General features: G+C 39.6%; 1 protein-coding gene across 1 annotated transcript; it reads right to left on the bottom strand.

The window, feature by feature from the left end:
- Positions 1 to 291: 291 nt before the first annotated feature.
- Positions 292 to 16,011, bottom strand: ZNF311 (zinc finger protein 311). Its single transcript, XM_006872864.1, has 6 exons — positions 16,006 to 16,011; positions 15,589 to 15,778; positions 5,752 to 5,843; positions 5,302 to 5,452; positions 4,442 to 4,546; positions 292 to 1,865 (listed from the first exon to the last, which is right to left on the bottom strand). The coding sequence occupies exons 1-6, from the start codon at positions 16,009 to 16,011 to the stop codon at positions 292 to 294; spliced, it is 2,118 nt and encodes a 705-aa protein (XP_006872926.1).
- Positions 16,012 to 17,930: the final 1,919 nt, after the last annotated feature.

Here is a 17,930-nt window from a genome sequence, read left to right as displayed (position 1 = left end):
TTATACCTCAATTTCCTCATCCCATAGGGCTGTTGTATGGATGAAACTAGTTAAAATGTATAAACAGTGCCTGGTACATACATAGCAAGCACTAGTAACTATTTGATAGCACTGTTCTGAAGTGGTAGACAAAGCCTTGGAAGTGAATGTACTCACTGAAGAAATCAATTACTAAATAGGAAGGTTAATGAAATCCTTGGGATCTCACAATTAAGGGTCAGGGAATCAAGTAGGACCACTCCAAGAGGGAGGAAGACAAACAGGAAAGTGTGAACACCGGAATCATTACTCTCAGGTGTTGGTGGTCACAATATTGACTACTGAGGTCTGGGAAACAGATGTTCCCCTCTCATCATGTTCATGGGTTCTCCATACTCTATGCTTTCTTTTTTTATGCCCAGTAAGATTGGAGCTCACTCTGAAGGCTTTCCCACACTCCTCACATTCATAAGGTTTCTCCCCAGTATGAACTCTCCTATGTCCAATTAGAGCTGAGCACTGGCGGAAAGATGTGCCACAGTCATTGCAAGTATATGGCTTCTCACCAGTATGGATTCTTCTGTGCTGCCTCAAGACTGAACTATGGTGAAAGGCTTTTCCACATACCTCACATTTGTAAGGTTTCTCTCCAGTGTGAATTCTTTGATGATTGGTCAGGTTTGACTTCCCACTGAAAACCTTACCACACTTTGAACATTCATATGGTTTCTCTCCAGTGTGGGTTCTGTGATGGATGGTAAGGCAGTGCCGATCCTGGAAAGTTTTCCCACATTCCCCACATTGATAGGGCTTCTCCCCAGTGTGCTCTCGTTCATGAGCTCTGCGTCTACAGTTATGACGAAAGGCTTTCCCACACTCCTTACATTTGTAAGGCTTCTCTTCAGTGTGAATTTTTCTGTGTTTGGAGAGCTCTGCCTTACTACTGAAGGCTTTCTCACACTGAGGGCACCCATAGTTTTTCTCCTGAGTGTGGCTTCTTTTGTATTTGCTTAAGTCTGAGCTCCGAGTGAAAGCCCTCCCACACTCACTACATTCATAAGGTCGCTCACCAGTGTGGATTCTTGTGTGTTTGGTGAGGTCTGAGCTCCCCCTAAAGGCCTTTCCACACTCCTCACATTCATATGGCTTTTCCCCAGAGTGGATTCTGCTATGGATGGTAAGGGAATGCCTAAACTGGAAGGCCTTACCACAGTCTTTACAGTCATAGGGCTTCTCCCCAGTGTGGATGATCTGATGTATACTGAGACGGGTTTTTGTCTTGAAGGCTTTCCCACAGTCCCTGCACTCATGAGGCTTCTCCCTGCTGTGGATTTTTTTATGTCGGCAAAGGGCTGACCTACTATTGAAGGCCTTCCCACACTGGGAACACTGAAATGGTTTCTCCCCTGTATGGATTATCTGGTGCATAGAAAGCTGATTTCTGGTCTTGAATGCTTTCCCACATTCATTACACACATAGGGTTTTTCACCAGAATGAATTAGCTCATGGAGAATTAGGTCTAAATGCCAGCTGAAGTTTTTGCCACATTTGTCACAGTTGTGGAGTTTCTGTTCTGTAGGAACTCTCTTATATGGGATGCTTTTTGAGTCTGGATGGATGTTTTTTCTAAATACTTTCTGGATCTTTCCTCTCTTGATAGTCACATCCTCAGAGACTTCTTTCTCTTCTCCCAGTTTCTCCCTCATGGGTATTTCCCATTGATTCTCAAATTTGACATTCTGCACATGAACTTCTTCAACCTCAGGAACCTGAGAATCAACTTTCAGGCAACTTTTAAATTTCATCCAACAAACATCTCCTTTTTCAAAAACCTCTTGTTTTGAACATGCTCTCTTAATCTCAAGCCATGTCTTGTCAGTTGACACTTAAAAAGAGAAAATAACAATGTCATATATTCAGAAGAAAGAAAATACGTGAGACAGGAGAGGTAAAAAAATAAATGACTTTTCCGTGCTTAAAAATTTGCTAATATTTGGGTAGGGGAAAAGGAAAAATGGTCAAGGGTCGGGAAACAGGCTGAGGTAATGGATGGATTGACTCAGTGGCAGCCACAATGGACTCAAACATAACCACAGTTGTGAGGACGGTGTAGCACTGGGCGGGGTTTTGTTTTGTTGTGTAAAGGGTCACTATGAGTCAGAACTGAGTTGCTGAAACCTAACAGCAGCAATGACAAGATATTTCAAACTTAGTACATTTTATAAAAAAATCTTTACAAACCTACTCCTCCTTAGACTCTCTTAGTTTACTGAATGGCCCTTCTGTACACCCAGTCATCAGCCAAGAAGATTTCATCTTTAACTCCTTCTACCTAATCTCATATTTACTCAGCTAACATTTTACAAATTCTGTCAGTGAAGTGAGCTGCAGAGAGGATGCTGAAATGTCGGTATAGTACCTCTCTAAGCCCTAGACAGTTCTCTTTCTGTGATGTGATTCTGTTCATTTGGGTAGGGTTGATTAGAAAGGAGGAATGCTCAGCCCAAATCAGGTCAGATTCTCTCTTCTTGGCCTCTGGAATAATTATGACTGCGGAGTAGGAAAGATAAGGCTCTTAGGGTAGCTAGGTTTTCAATATTTCAATTTGAGGACCAGTGGTATATGATGTAGGAGAGAGAATGTTTTGCCAGATGGTCTAAGAAGCAGAGAAAGTCGATCTGCAAAGAAGAATGAAGCAGATCCACAGAGAAGCAGAGGAGAGAGGGTCCTGGTGGCTTTCCAGAATATGCCCTTAGGTTCCATGGTACACCTCTGAAGTTCAATAATTCTTGTGTTTTTGTTTGTTTTTTTTTTAATTTAAGTTATCTTAAGTTAATTTGTTATTGGCAACTGAGGAATTTAAATCAACCTTCTTACTATCACTTAACTCTCTCCTTTCTCCCTATTTCCACTACCAGAGCAGTCTCTTTAACTAATTGCAATACCTCCTGAATGTCCTTTAGTCTTCTTCCTCTTTAATTCATCCTCTGTATTGTTTCTGGATTAGTTTTCCAAAAAAATAAAATCTGATCATGTCATCCCTTAATTTAAAAATACTTCAATGGAATTCCATAGATAACCAACCATGTGAGAAGGAAGCAAAGTTTAGAGTGAAGAGCCCTGACTCTGGAGTAAGACTGGATTCAAAACCAACCTGTCGTCCCTACTAGACTTTAAGCTTCTCGAGGGCAAGGTCCATATCTTATTTGACTCTATAGCCCTAATACCGTGTATACTGCCTTGTATACATAGTTGCTCAGTATTTTTTAAGGATAGAAAGAAAGGAGGAAGGGTGGGTATTGCAATTGGGTAGTTGAAGTAGGCATATAAATAATGGAGAAAGAGTAAAGAAATCTTTCAGAGAACAAATTCAGAAAATAGTTTCAATGAAGGAAGAACTGGTAATATTTCATAACTGGTTAGACATGCAGGTCAGGAAGAATGGAAAGGCAAACTAAGAAAAAGGCAGAATGAGAGATAAAAATAGGGATAGTTTAGTGAAGAGATAGCTTTGTGAAAAATGAGTTTGACATTAGGTGTGTTGGTTTTCAAATGACAATGGAATATTAAAAAATATATATATAAATAAAATTAAATCAGGAGTTAGAAGCATGAGTCTGATGCCCAGGAAAGAGGTAAAGATTAGTTTTACCAAATTGCATCTGTATCAAAGCTGATAGTTGAAGGCACGAGGAAAAACTAACTTCATAACAGGAGAATATAGAGAAAGGCCCAGGACTCAAAACAGGGAAGGTCTTGAAGAAAACTGGAGACAGAAGAGCAATGTTCTCTGAGCCTTTTTCTGAGGATCAAATTTCCAAGAACCTATTAGACAGGCTATACATTAGTAGGCTAGAAGTGAGGTTGAATTATTTTGAGAGCCAAATACTTTAGATATGTTACCAGGAGGGACCAATCACTGGAGAAGGACACCATGCTTGGTAAAGTAGAGGGACAGCAAAAAGGAGGAAAACCTTCAACAAGATGGACTGACACTTGGAGGGATTGATACAATAATGGGCTCAAACATAGAAACAGTTGTGAGCATGGCATAGGACTGGGCAGTGTTTTGTTCTGTTGTACACAGGGCTGCAATGAGTTGGAATCTACTCGACAGAATCTAACAACATTATTAGATAGGCTGTAAGAAACAAATTAGATAACGACAGGATAAGTGCTTAAGTCATCTGTTGCTGTTTTCTCTTGCTTGTTACTTGCTGAGTTGGTTCCAACTTACAATGACTCTGTACAGGGTTTCTGAGGAGCAGCTGGTGGGTTTGAAGTGTTGACCTTTTGGTTAGCAGTCCAGTGCTGATCCTACAGCTCCAGACCAGGACTGTTTCTCTTACTAAATGGATTTACATTATGGCTCCTTCACAATAGATGACCCACCAATTGGATCCTTCTATAACCATTTCATCACATAGAAGAGTGGAGAAAACTAGAAGTTCTATCACTCACCTGGGCAGGAACAGCTCAGGAACTCCCTGTCCTGTAGATCCTGAACCCAGAGCTCTGTCCCTCGCTCCAGATGGGCAATCAAAGAAGGTTTAGGAAACAGAAATCCTGGTTAGAGAGAAGGAATAAGATAGTGTGTCGAGCAACCAAGAACAGTCTAACACTCCCATTCCTTCTGTAAGCACATGGCCACAGGAAAGAACTGTCCATTTGGGTACTGGAAAATATTTTTTTCAGGGGGCTTGTACAAAGACATGTTTAGGTAGGGCCTTTCTTAGATAAGTCATACTTAAAAGGACAAAGAAGGAGATTTTAGGAAATAGTTATCTGCGTGCTTTTCCCTGTGCTCTTTTGGAGGATGGAAGGTTGTCTGTTTGGGGCTCGTGACTAGGAGCTTAAATGCTAAAGGAGCTCTGGTAGCGTAGTGGTTGCGAATCTTAAGGTCAGCGGTTCGAAACTACCAGCCGCTCCGCGGGAGAAAGATGAGGCTTTCTACACCCGTAAAGATTTACACCCTCGGAAACCCTGTACAGGGTCACTATGGGTCAGAACTGACTCGATGGCACTTAACAACAACAACAATGGAAAATGCTAGAGGAGACAGGAATCCAAAGAGAAAAGAAGCTAAGTGTCTCCTTCATACAGGAAAAATTCTATTTCAAAGAATCAAGAAATAGCAATTCGTTTGGCTAGAAAATTCTCTCTCTGTATAATAGAGGCAACTCAAATTTCTAGTTTGAGGGGACAATCCTGATGATAAAAATAAGGGCTCTGATTTTTAAACTGAGATCCTATAAACATCTATATAAAGCAGAGACAGAGAGAAAAGCAAGTACTGAACCATACACAGGAAAAGTCCTTACCAAGTGATACCAGATTCCCATAATTTTCCAGCATCACATCTTTATAGAGATGTCTTTGAGCCTGGGTCAGGCATTGCCACTCTCGGTCAGTGAAGTTCACAGCTATATCCTCAAATGTCACTGACTCCTGAATCAGTATGTTCCTACTGTCCTGGAAAAAAAATCCCATAGTTTCCTCAGGAAACAGAAACAGTAGGAAAGCATTTGTAGGGTGAATGTTTACCAAAGTGAAAGGCTATTACTGCTTTGGTGAATAGTTGGGGATGTGAAAGGGAAAGGGAACCTGGGCTTTTAGAAGTGAAAATTAAAGAATAAACAATCCACATGTGACCCCTTATGAGAGGGAACACCTCTACTTGAAGCTGCATAGGCCAAGAAGACAGTGAAACAGAGTTAAACGTAGACGGCTGTGCTATATTTCCAGGAAGGCTGGGAGGGGCTTCAGCTCACTTGGGTCTGGGCCATCAGTGTAGTAGCTGCTTCTGGCAGGTTTCCTTGGCTTCCATCTTTGGCAAAGGCACGGGACTGAGGAGTTGGGATTGCTGAGACAGGGGAAAAAAGCCAAGAGTTAATTTGGCACAGCATTAAAAAACCCTTGTTTTCAACCCTTCCCCAGATGAAGCTTCTGCAGGTTCTAGTCTAGGGGTTAAGCCTACAGCCATTACAGTATCCTCTTCTATTATTTCTCCAGTTTCAGTTCCTGGTGCCCACACTGCAGTCAAGCTGTGTATTGTCTTCCTTTCCCTCCCCTACTACATGTTTCTCTCTGGTTTGCCATCCTCTTTATCCCATCCCCAAACAAAAAGGGCAAGAAATCCAAATCATGAACTCATAGCTTCTATATTCAAAAATTGAAGTAATTTTCTCCAGAAACACTTTTTTTTTTTGAGGGTGGGGGGAGGGAGGAAGGGTGAGGAAAGAGTGGAAATAGCCAGCTTATTCCTTTAGGTAACTTAATGGTTGGTCTACCACTAGTTAATTTATTAGAAAAATATTTTCCTTGGTCTTATTAGAGAATCCCCCTGTGATTCTCCTACTAATTTCCTCATCTTTCCCACAACAATGTAGCATTGCACACACAGCATTTCAAAGTGCAAAAGTGTCCAGGTATGATAAATTATGGGTTGAGTGAGATGTATAATTTCACATTACTAATTAAACTTTATTCCTCTAGGTCAGCTCACCCTTTCTGTAGTAGCTGAAGATAATTTAAAAACAAGTATAGCAGTATACTGATAGAGAGCTAACAGAATTTCAAGCCAGATTCAGGAGTGAGAGATAATCATCGCTGCAAGTCTGATGGATCTTGGCTATAAGCAGAGAATAGCAGAAAGCTGTTTACTTGAGCTTTATTTTACCCAAAGTTTCACGGCAAAACTTTTGCTCTGTTGCCACTACTTCTATATCGTCTCCTGTTTACCCATAGTTTACTCTTTTTCTCAGTTATATATACTATATTTTGAAATCTCAGGGTCCCAACTTCTACAGAAGTAAAATTATAGTTATTTCAGATTTTGCATATTAGGAAACTGGTGATTGGGCAGGAGTTACTGAATTATAAGTTTCATATGTGTAAGTATTTATGTACACGTATGTGTACTATTATATCTTTACTAAATGATTGTTGTTGTTAAGTGCCATCGAGTCAGTTCCAACCCATAATGACCCTGTAAAGGTCATTCTGAGGAGCAGGTGGTGAGTTTGTACCACTGACCTTACAGTTCAAACCAACCTTGCAGTCCAGTGCATTATCTTGCAGTGACACAACAGGATTCCAAAAAACAAAAGTGAAGGTCCCAGGCAAGAACCCGGGGCCTCGGGCATGCTAAGCACACACTTTATCACTGAGCTACACCCCCTCATATAAATGATAGAATGCAAATCAAAGATTTACAAGAAAAGAGTATATAAAGCAATTTATCAAAGACATTTAATATAATAATAGACTGCCTTAATTTTCTTTGATAAATTGCTCTGTATAATCTTTTCTTACGAATCTTTGATAATTAATGTAATTGTTCTCAATAACAACTCAGACTCAGTATACAGCCATGCAATAGAAGGCCTTTTATAAATGCTGAAAAATGAACAGATTTCTGGGCCCCAGGAAAATATCTCTCACTCACCCTTACTCCATTCTCAGCTCCCAAGATTCCCACCACCCTGTGTGCCTCACCTGTGTCCTGCAGAAGCCATGTATCAGTGGTCCAAAGAAGTTGGCGTGGTGATCCTGATGTCTCATCTGACAGCATAAGCTATTGTAGGGCACAGAATAAAAACAATGAAGTTAGGGAGGTAAGGAAATAGTATGTTCATGGGCATTCTCAACAAAGCTCTAGACAATGGACTTCAACAGTACATCACGATCAATGGGTTTCATATTAGGGATGCAAGGGTGGGTCAACAGTAGAAAATCAATCAACATAATTCACCACATAAATAAAACAAAGGAAAAGAATCACATGATTATCTCAATCAGTGCAGAAAAGGCATTTGATAAAATCGAGTTCAAACTCACCAGCCGCTCCTTGGAAACCCTATACAGGGTTGCTATGAGTAGTAACCAACTAGACTTAAAAACAGCAACAACAGCATCCTTTACTATAAAAACTTGCAGCAAAATAGGAATAGAAGGGAAATTTCACACCATTATTAAGGGCATATATGCAAAACCAAGCACTAGACCGCAAAGGTTGGTTTGAACCACAAGATCGATAGTTCAGCCTCACCAGCTGCTCCTTGGAAACCCTATACAGGGTTGCTATGAGTCAAAACTGACTCAACGGCACGTTAACAAAACAACATAAAAAACCAAGGAGTCTTGGTGTGGTGCTATAGAATAAGCACTGAACGACAATGTTGGTTTGAACCTCAAGGCTCAAATCCACCAGCTGTTTCTTGGAAATCCTATACAAGGTCATTATGGTGGTGTAGTGGGTTAGAAATTGGGCTGCTAACAGCAAGGTTAGCAGTTCAACTTTACCAACCAACCACTCTGTGGGAGAAAGATGAGGCTTTCTGCTCCCATAAAGATTTACAGTCTCAAAAACCCTATACAGGGTCACTATGAGTCATAACAGACTCCATGGCACATGGCCACCACCACCATATATAAAACCAACAGTCAACATTATTCAATTCTAATATTCCAGTTTAAATCTCAACAGCATTCTTTTTATCACACTTTATTATTGCTTCAGTAATTCAGCAAAAGTATCCTAAACATTTACATTGCAGACCATTTGTATGATTTATACCAATGGAATGACGCAGTGTTGTGCATCTGCTTTCAGTAACACTGCTTCATTTCATATCCTCCAATCACTTTTTTTTTTAAGTTTTTATTGAGAATTGAGTGACAGTTTCAGTTTTACACTCAACCTATCGCATTTCATTTTATTGTAATGATTACAATCCCTTCCATATGCATTTAACATTTGCATTTGCTTCTATTCTGTTTTTTTTTGGATGTACACCAAAACACTCAGGAATATACCATCATTCAAACAACCAAAGGGTATACCCTGCAAGCCTGCCCCAGGTCGCCAGCACACAGCCCCTCTCCCTCCCTGAGTCTAGAGTCCCCAGCTGCTCAATCTCTCCATGTCATCGTCTCTGCCTCCATCGTGGGCATCACTGCTTCCACTCTTCTCTCTTGATGGTCCCAGGGTCCTCCACTCCTGGATTGCAAGATCAACCACTTCCCATTTATTGCTACAAAACCTCTACCTTTACAGTTGTGACAGTCGCAATCAGTCATGTTAATATCAACAGCATTCTTAAATGAAATGAAAAAACTAATTTCAGCTTTATATGGGAAGGAAAGAAGCCCCCAAACCTAAAGAAATATTGAAGAAGAGCACAGTAGGCGGCCTCACACTTATCAACCTCAAAACTTATTACAAAACCACAGTAATCAAAATACCCTGGTACTGGTCCAATGACAAAAACATAGACTAATGTAATAGAATTCAGAACCCAGAAGCATATCCATCCATCTACAGACAACTGATCCTCAACAAAGGGAAGAAAGTCTCTTTAATGAATGGTGCTGGCAAAACTGGATCATCCATTTGCAGAAAAAGGAAACATCATTTATATCTTACACCATATATGAGAACTAACTCAAAATGGATCAAAGACCTAAAAGTTAAAACTAAAGCTATCAAGTTCCTGGAAGATAATATAGGGACAAAAATTAGGAAATTTAACTTTTTATCTAAAAAGTCTATCAAACACAATTAGAAAAGGCACAAGTAACACAAGATAAATTAGGTAACTGGGAACTGCTAAAATTTAAATATTTATGCTCATCAAATAACTTTACAAAAAGAGTAAAAAGAGAAGTTATAGATTGGGAAAAAAAATCTTTGGCAATAACATTTGATAAGGATCTAATCTCTAAAATATATAGACAATTGTAACAAAGGCAAACAATACAATTAGAAAGTGACTGAACTTCTTAAGATATTTTAGTGGTTCTTGGTGATTTAAATGTAAGAAGATTTTAAAATTATTTCCCTAGATAACATAAAAGTATAATTTTCTACTTTAATTTAACTTCTGGCTCAGTGAGAATGATTACTATTTGTTTTTAAATGAGGATTAATGCAAAAAATAAATGATCTAGACTGTTAAACTGAGCTGTCAGTAATGTATACTGTTTTGAGAAAATACATAAACTATGACAGTGAATGATTTGGATATATTAGAAAGATATGGTTAAAGTGAGAAATACATGATTTAGCTTAAACAACAGATTGAAAAAAACATGCTGAAATATGAGGGTAAGTCAAAAAGTACTGCTGAAAAATTATAGACATTAAAAAAAAAAGTGAACTATTGGTTCTCAATACACCCTTCATCTCACTATTATAAAAAATCAGGAATCGGTATACACACAGAGAATCATGTTATTCTATTGTTACCAGGGATGGGAGAGGTAAGACAGGGAATTACTGTCTAGGGAACAGACATTGCTTTTGGTGATAGGAAAGGCAGTACTCAATATGGGTGAAACTTGTACAATGTGACTGATGTAAGTGAAGATGCTAAGAAGTATATAAGAATAAGGGGCAATTCTGGTAAATTCTGTAACATACAATTTTACAGCAAAGTAATAACAACCAAAAAGTGTATGGGGTTACATAGATAGATATGTATGTTTATATAAGGGAGTTTCAAAAAGTTCATAGAAAAATAGAATGGAAAGATAATGGAATTTTTCCATGAATCTTTTGAAGCCCCTTTGTATGTGTGGCGGGGGCCATAATAATAATATGGAATTTTATTAATAAGGAATTAAAATGAATAAATTGAGACATATTAATCGAGGAATTAAAATAAATAAATGAGACATGGGGAAACCTGGGCATAGAAGAATTCATTGTTTTTGCAGAGCAACAATAGATTATTTTCCTTGAATAGCAAAGCTGCAAGGAAGAAATATTCTATGCGTAGGCCCCTAGTGAATTTTTTTTTCCTTTTGAATCATTTTCTGATTTATTCATGATTTTATTAGTATCCCTTTACTTTAGATTTTGACTTTCCTACACTTCAGTATATTTTTATTAAAAGTTAGAAGCCATATATTAGCTACATCTTATTCTACTTGTAATCATAGGTAGTTTTAATACTTATATTAACAATGTTCTTAAGACTATTAGGAGACAGGATTTGTCAGTTGAATTACTACCAGCTTAGGTTTAGTGATTGTAAACATTCTTCCTTGTAGCCTTAGTTTAAGGCAATAAAGGATCCCTAAAAAAGCAACTAGGCCATAAATACGGGCTGTGGGTACAAGAATTCCTAAAAACAATTAGACTATAGATAAAGGCTATGGGTATATACAGATACTAAATAAAAAATCTGACTTAGACGTTCTTAAATTAATGATCAGTAAAATAGGGAAATTGTTTTCATAGCCTCAGTTTTTTTAAATGTTCTGATAAGTGATGTTTTTGTAGGCTATAAACAGTTAGTGTATGGAAGAAGTTAATGGAGAGTTAATTGCACTTAACAACTAAAATTAACAAGACTTAACAGACAAAGGTTAAGAAACATATGTGAAGGTTAACTTGCTTCTCAGAGAAAAGAATAGATTTATGTAGGAACAAATGGTTTCAAGGCGCCAGAATGTCTCGTATGCCTTGAGATAATGTCTCTTTGCTGTAACTTCCCATCCCTGTTGTACATCTAAGAGTTGTAAATCATGAAGAATGTGCCCCAGACTTGATTGTATTTTGATGTCATTGATTGCTATGAAAGCAATGTTTTTTGTAACGGTATATAAGAGGGTTGTAAGATAGAATAAGTAAGTAGAGGTAAGTAGAAGTAGAGAGAGGAAGGGCGAGAAGAAGGAATATGAGGTGGAGAGGAGACGAAGAAAGAATAGAAGGAAGGAAGGAGAAGACAGAAAAGAAGCAGAAGAGATGAGCAGGAGAGGAGAGAATGAAAGCAGGGGAAGGGAGAAAAGACGCAGAAGAGATGAGCAGGAGAGCAGGGGAGTAAAGAATGAGTAGGACAGTAAAGAATGAGAGAGTAGAGTAGCATAGAAATAAGAATAATAAACTCTGTAAGAAGAAGAATTTGAATTAAGACCCATCCTTCGCCAACGCCGCATCCGTTTTCGGAAAAACCCTGAATAAATTTGCCAGGGCTGGCTCCTGGCATATGTGCATGAAAAGACATATGTGAGCATATGCACATGCATGTATATTTGTAGTTAACATACATAGACATGTTTGTGCTCCACAAACTCATATATATATATAAAATAAAATTCATAGGTGGCATTGTTACAAAGACTTCCTAAATATATGCCAAACCTCATGGATGGGCCTGGTTTACTAGATTAAAAGGTTTAGCATCATAGTCCTATAGGACAACTCAGTCAATTGGTGTAACATAGTTCACAAAGATAATGTTCTATACCTTGCTTGGTGAGCAGCATCTGGGATTTTAAAAGCCTGTGATACAACTATTGGTCTCTACTTGACTGGAACAAATGAGAATGAAAGAAACTAAAGACTCAAAGAAGAAATTTGTTTATAGGAATAACAGTCCATCGAATGATTGATGCCAGCTACCACTACTGACTGTTTTGCCCAGGAACACAAAAGAAGGCCCTGGATAGAATGAGAGAAAAACACACAAGAAAATTCAAATTCCTAAAGGCCAGATTTACTGGACCAATGAGACTGTTGTCCTAAGACACCCTTTGAACTTGGAACTGAAGCCATTCCTGGATGTCATTTTTCAGTCAAATAGATGTTGTTGTTAATTGCAGTCATGTAGACTTATAGCAATCCTGTATAGGGTTCCCGAGAATCAGCTGGTGGGTTTGAACCATACTGACCTAGTGGTGGGCAGTGCAGTGCTTATCCTACAGTGCCACACCAGGACTCCAAATAATGGACTGTTGTTGTTAAGTGTTGTTGAGTTGGTTCCAACTCAGAGTGACCCTGTATACGGTTTCCCAGGAACAACTGGTGAGTCAGAACTGCTGGCCTTTCAGATTGCAGTCCAGTGCAGATCCTACAGCACCACACATAGGCTTATAAAATAAACAGTATCGCCCATGAGTAATATAATTCCTTAAACAATCAACTATATGAGACAAATAGTCAACATTTACCCAAAAGCAAAGATGAGAAGATAAGGAGGGGCTTGGAAGCTAGACCAATGGAAACAGAACAAACTAAATGGAAACAATTAGAATGCTGACATATTGTGAAAATGTAACCAATGTCACGGAACAATTTGTATAAAAACTGTTAAATGGGAACTTAATTTGTTGTGTAACCTTTCACCTGAAACACAAAAAAACATGGGTCTAATAGTGCTGTTACATGAAGGAATTGCAACTAATATTATGAAACAAAATGTGTATAAACTGTTGAATGGGAAACCAATTTGCTCTGTAAACTTTCACCCAAACCACAATAATAATAATAAAAAGAATCCCTTTTATAAAACAAATAAACAATAAAATATTTTTTTAAAAAAAGAAAATACAAGGGAGCTTTAAAAAGTTTGTGGAAAAATGGATTTTAAAGATAGTGGATTTTTTCCATGAATTTTTAAAGCTCCCTTGTATATAGGAAGCTACAATCAACAAAGGTTTGTCAATAGAAAGTATGTCTACCAAAAGGGGAGAGAGAAAAAAAATCAGGGACTCAGTTCTTAATGGAGTCTTGGGGTGCTGCTGCAGGATAATGCACAGGACCACAAGGTGGGTTTGAATCTCAAGGTCGGTGCTTCAAACTCACCAGCCACTGCTGGGAAACCCCACACAGGGCTGCTATGAGTCGGAACCGATTCAACAGCACTTAAATGTTCCTAATATACCTTATGAAAAATGGAAATAGCATCCAATCACTTTGTATGACTATAAAGTTTTAACGATCACCAGGTCATACAGGAAAAATAATATCCAAAAGGAAAATAGTTCTACACATAAAACCCAGGCCCACCAATACTTCCACTGCTTTCTTCCTTTCTTGAACACACTTCTTGTGATGCATCGCAGAACCCCCTTTTCTTACCTGCAACATTTTTTAACCCCACTTTCTTTTGTAATCTTCCACCACTGTTACTGTTCTGGTTTCTACTCTGTTGACTGGAGAGTTGTCACTGTGTCTAGACAATACATTTTGAAGTGGTTTTCTCAGGTTCCAGCCTCCTTTGTGAGGCTACAAGTCTTGGTGATGTTGGCCAAAGGGTTCCTTCTGACATGTAGGGCAGCTGCTATTTGGTTTGGTGTATCAAACACTGGCCTGGATTTGGGCTTCCTGAGCAGCATTAAGCTAGCTTTGATGTCACACCTCGTTTTCCTGCACAGTTGGTAAAGGAAAGAGAGAGAGTAATTACAGCAGCAAGAGAGAATCACTGAAGAACTGAGACATCTGTGTGATGAGAGGAGCACAGGAAGACAAACTGAAAATGTTAATAATCCAGAGTAAACTTCTCATTACCTGCACTGCTTCGACCCTGATTTGAGCAACCATCACCATTAAGCAGACCCATTAATGTGGCAGTCTTCAAACTAACCTCCTTGCCTTGCCGTCTTTTCTCAGTAACACAGCACTTAGAATGATCATTTTAAAACTTGAGCTGGACCATTCATCTCTTTACTCAAAATTCTCCAGTGTCTCTCTTAAAATAAAAGCTTTATGGCGACATACAAGGTCTTAGGGGATGTGCCCATTACTTCTTCGAATCTCCTCTTCTGCTTACTCAAAATAACAGTGCTCATAACAGCATACAAGGAGCGCTGGTAGCGTAGTGGTTACGGAGGGGCTGCGAACTGCAAAGTCAGCAGTTTGAAACTACCAGGTGTTCCGAGGGAGAAAGATGAGGCTTTCTGCTCCCGTAAAGATTCACAGCCTCGGAAACCCTATACGGTGTCAGTGTCGCTATGAGTCGGAACCGACTCATAACAACATAATGGTGTACAAATCTGTCAGCTGTGCCCACTAACTCTTGACCTCCTCTGCTACTTTTCTTCTCCTCAATCCTCTTCAGCCACACTGAGCTTCTTTTTCCATTTTAGGTATATTTTCATTTCAGGTCCTTTGCACTGACTGTTCCTCCACCTCAAGCTATATCAGTGATTTGCCTTCTTCAAGCGTTTGCTTATTTGTCATCTCCCCAAGGCGGCCTACTCTAAATACTTAAAATTGCAATCTACCTCCTCCTTCCAATTTTGATATACCTTACACGCTTTAGAGCAAATCATGGGTTCTGAATTGGGTGGCTAACCTCATGGTCATAGTTCGAAACCACCAGCTGCTCTGCGGGAGAAAGATAAGACTTACAGCCTAGGAAACCCTATACAGGGTCGCTATCAGTTGGAACCGACTCCACGACATACTTTCCTACATGGTGCATAAGTTACTTGTTTACTATGTCTATGGTTATCGTCGGTCTCCTCTAGCTAAAATGTGGGTTTAGAGGCTAAGTGTGGGTAGGGAGTTTTGTCTGTTTTGTTCGCTGCAGCGTTCCCAATGACTACAACAGTGTCTGCACTAGTAGGCGCTCCGTTAAAGACTGGCGGAATGAAAGAATGCTGGAGAGAAGAATAAAAAGAATGGGCAAGAGGCCGCTGGAAGGAAGAGGGGCTGGAGGAGCGTAGGAAAGCCGACGGGAAAAGACTAGTCTGGAGAGGACACCACAGCGGACCACCCTCCCCAATCCAGTCACAAGGGCCCGCTCCTCCCCGCCGGCAACCCGGGAGTCCTGGGCGGGAGGCTATTAAATGAAGTCGGTGGCTGGCGGCGCCGGTACCTCCCACCCGCCCCGCAGCTGGAGCCGGGACCCGCAGGCAGCACCGAAGCCTCTCCGAGGCAGATACAGACCTTCCAGCTGATACGCGCCCCCAGGAAATACGAAAATAGAGAGCTCGAGAATGGCTCGGCTCACTTCCTAGTCGTCTAGTAACCACTTCCGGTGACTTTCTAGGAAACTCCTCAACTCGCTGGTTGTGGAGTTCAAGTTAATTAGGGATGGAAAAGGGTGCCCTGGTTGCAAATACTTTACCAAATTGGCCATTACTGTCACACAGGGCGATAAGTGAACACTATGCAAAGGCACTGTCCAAGGGGTTGTAGGAGAGATGCCTTTGCATGGTTACCTAGCCTCCAGAAAGAACTGGCTGCAATTTTTCTTTCCAATATTAATAGTATTAACATCCAGTTCACATACCTTCATGGGATATATTCATGAGAAACTTCATTAAAACTTTAATTGAAATGAAGATACTTTACTTCCACAATTTCTTAAGTCGTAGTTTACGACTTTACTAATTGAGTCCAATATAGATAAAATGTGTTTACACTATTCCTACTTGGCTAACCTCAAGTGCTTATAAGTGTTCTCCTAAAATAATAACTGCTGGATTTTTACAAGTTTATCAGTTTGTTAATTTCACAGTTTACCTTTTTAACATTTTGAGCATTTGAACATTTGCTAGTCTTGGGCCCCTACCGCACTCTAGGAAAGCGGCCTTCAGATATCTTGTAGCTTTGGTCTTTCAGGACCCTTCAAATGATTTTATCTGGGCATGAAGACTTGCGCTTACTTGAGGCAACTAGTTGCTTTTTACATCTCCTTGTCTGTCCTAATTTAATTTCCTTATACCATGGCTCTGTGAGACTGGACTGCTAACTGCAAGGTGGTAGTTGAAACCCACCAGGCCCTCTTGGAAACCCTGTACAGGGTAGCTATCAGTTGGAACTTACTGGACACACACACAACATACTGGTACTTGTGTCCGTTTGAAGGTCGTGATCCTTGATAGAGAATAGAAGACTGATTGGTGTTTAATAGTTTTTATAGTCCCACTGCCATTGTTGAAAAAAAAAAAAAACAATTTCATTTTCTGGGACTTTTGAAAAATTTGCAAATATTTCAGGCATACAAAAGAATAATAAGGAACACAACAGTAGCTAAAGATACAAAACACTAGTTATCAGTTTGCCAGTTGTTTCGGAGTTAGTCTGGACTTACGGTGACCCCATGGATGTGAGTTATTTCAATGGTTGATTTTTAAAATGTAGACCACCAGGTCATTCTTGTGAGGAACCTCTCGTTGTCTCTGCTAGATGCCATTGAGTTGGCTGATTCAGAGCCACCCTATGCACACCAGAATGAAACACTGCCTGACCCTGCACCATTCTTACAATTGTTGTTATGTTTGAGCTGTCACTGTGTCAACCCATCTCATTGGGGATCTCCCTTTTTCCCCCCACTGACCCTCCATTTTACCACTCATGATGTCCTTCAGGGGCTGGTTCCCCCTGATAACATGTCCAAAGTATGAGAATCAAAGTCTTGCCATCCTGGCTTCTAAGGAGCATTCTGGCTACACTTCTTCCAAGACAGATTTGTTTGATCTTCTGGCAGTCCATGGTACTTTTAATATTCTTTAACACCGTAATTCAGTGCCTCAATTCTTCTACAGCTTTCCTTATTCACTGTCCAATTTTCACACACACATGAGATTACTGAAAATACTATGGCTTGGGTCAAGTGAACTGTAGTCCTCAAACTGATATCTTTACTCTTAAACACTTTAAAGAGTTCACATGCAACAGATTTGCCTAATGCAATAGATTGCTTGATTTCTTGACTGCTACTTCCACCAAGTGTGGCACTGTGGGATAAGCACTGGACTGCAAGGTTGGTTTGAACTGCAAGGTTGGTGGTTCAAACTCATCAGCTGCTCCTCAAAAACCCTATACAGGTGTGCCAAGAGTCGAAGTTGACTTGATGGTACTTAGCAACAACAACAACTTCTGCCAGTGTTGCTTGTGGATCCAAGAAAAATGAAGTCTTTGACAACTTCAGTCTTTTCTCCATTTATCATGTTATTTATTGGTCCAGTGGTGAGAATTTTTGTTTACACTGAGGTGCAATCCATACTGAAGGTTGTGGTCTTTGATCTTTATCAAATATTTTAAGTCCTCTTTAATATCAGCAAGCAAGGTTGTATCATTTGTATATCATATGTTGCTCATGAATCTTCCTCCAATCCTGATGCCACATTCTTCTTCACAAAATCCAATTTTTCAGATTATTTGCTCAGTATACAGATTAAATAAGTATGGTGAAAGAATACAACTCTGGCA

Source organism: Chrysochloris asiatica, unplaced genomic scaffold, assembly GCF_000296735.1.
Source record: "Chrysochloris asiatica unplaced genomic scaffold, ChrAsi1.0 scaffold00213, whole genome shotgun sequence".
Lineage (NCBI taxonomy): Eukaryota > Metazoa > Chordata > Mammalia > Afrosoricida > Chrysochloridae > Chrysochloris > Chrysochloris asiatica.
This window is presented reverse-complemented; position numbering and strand designations above follow the sequence as displayed.

Coding starts and splice junctions, on each gene's coding strand:
- ZNF311 (XM_006872864.1), bottom strand. Junction 4,547..5,301: donor TGGGAATCTGGTATCACTTG/GTAAGGACTTTT, acceptor CTCTCTAACCAG/GATTTCTGTTTCCTAAACCT. Junction 1,866..4,441: donor CCTGAGCTGTTCCTGCCCAG/GTGAGTGATAGA, acceptor TCTCTTTTTAAG/TGTCAACTGACAAGACATGG.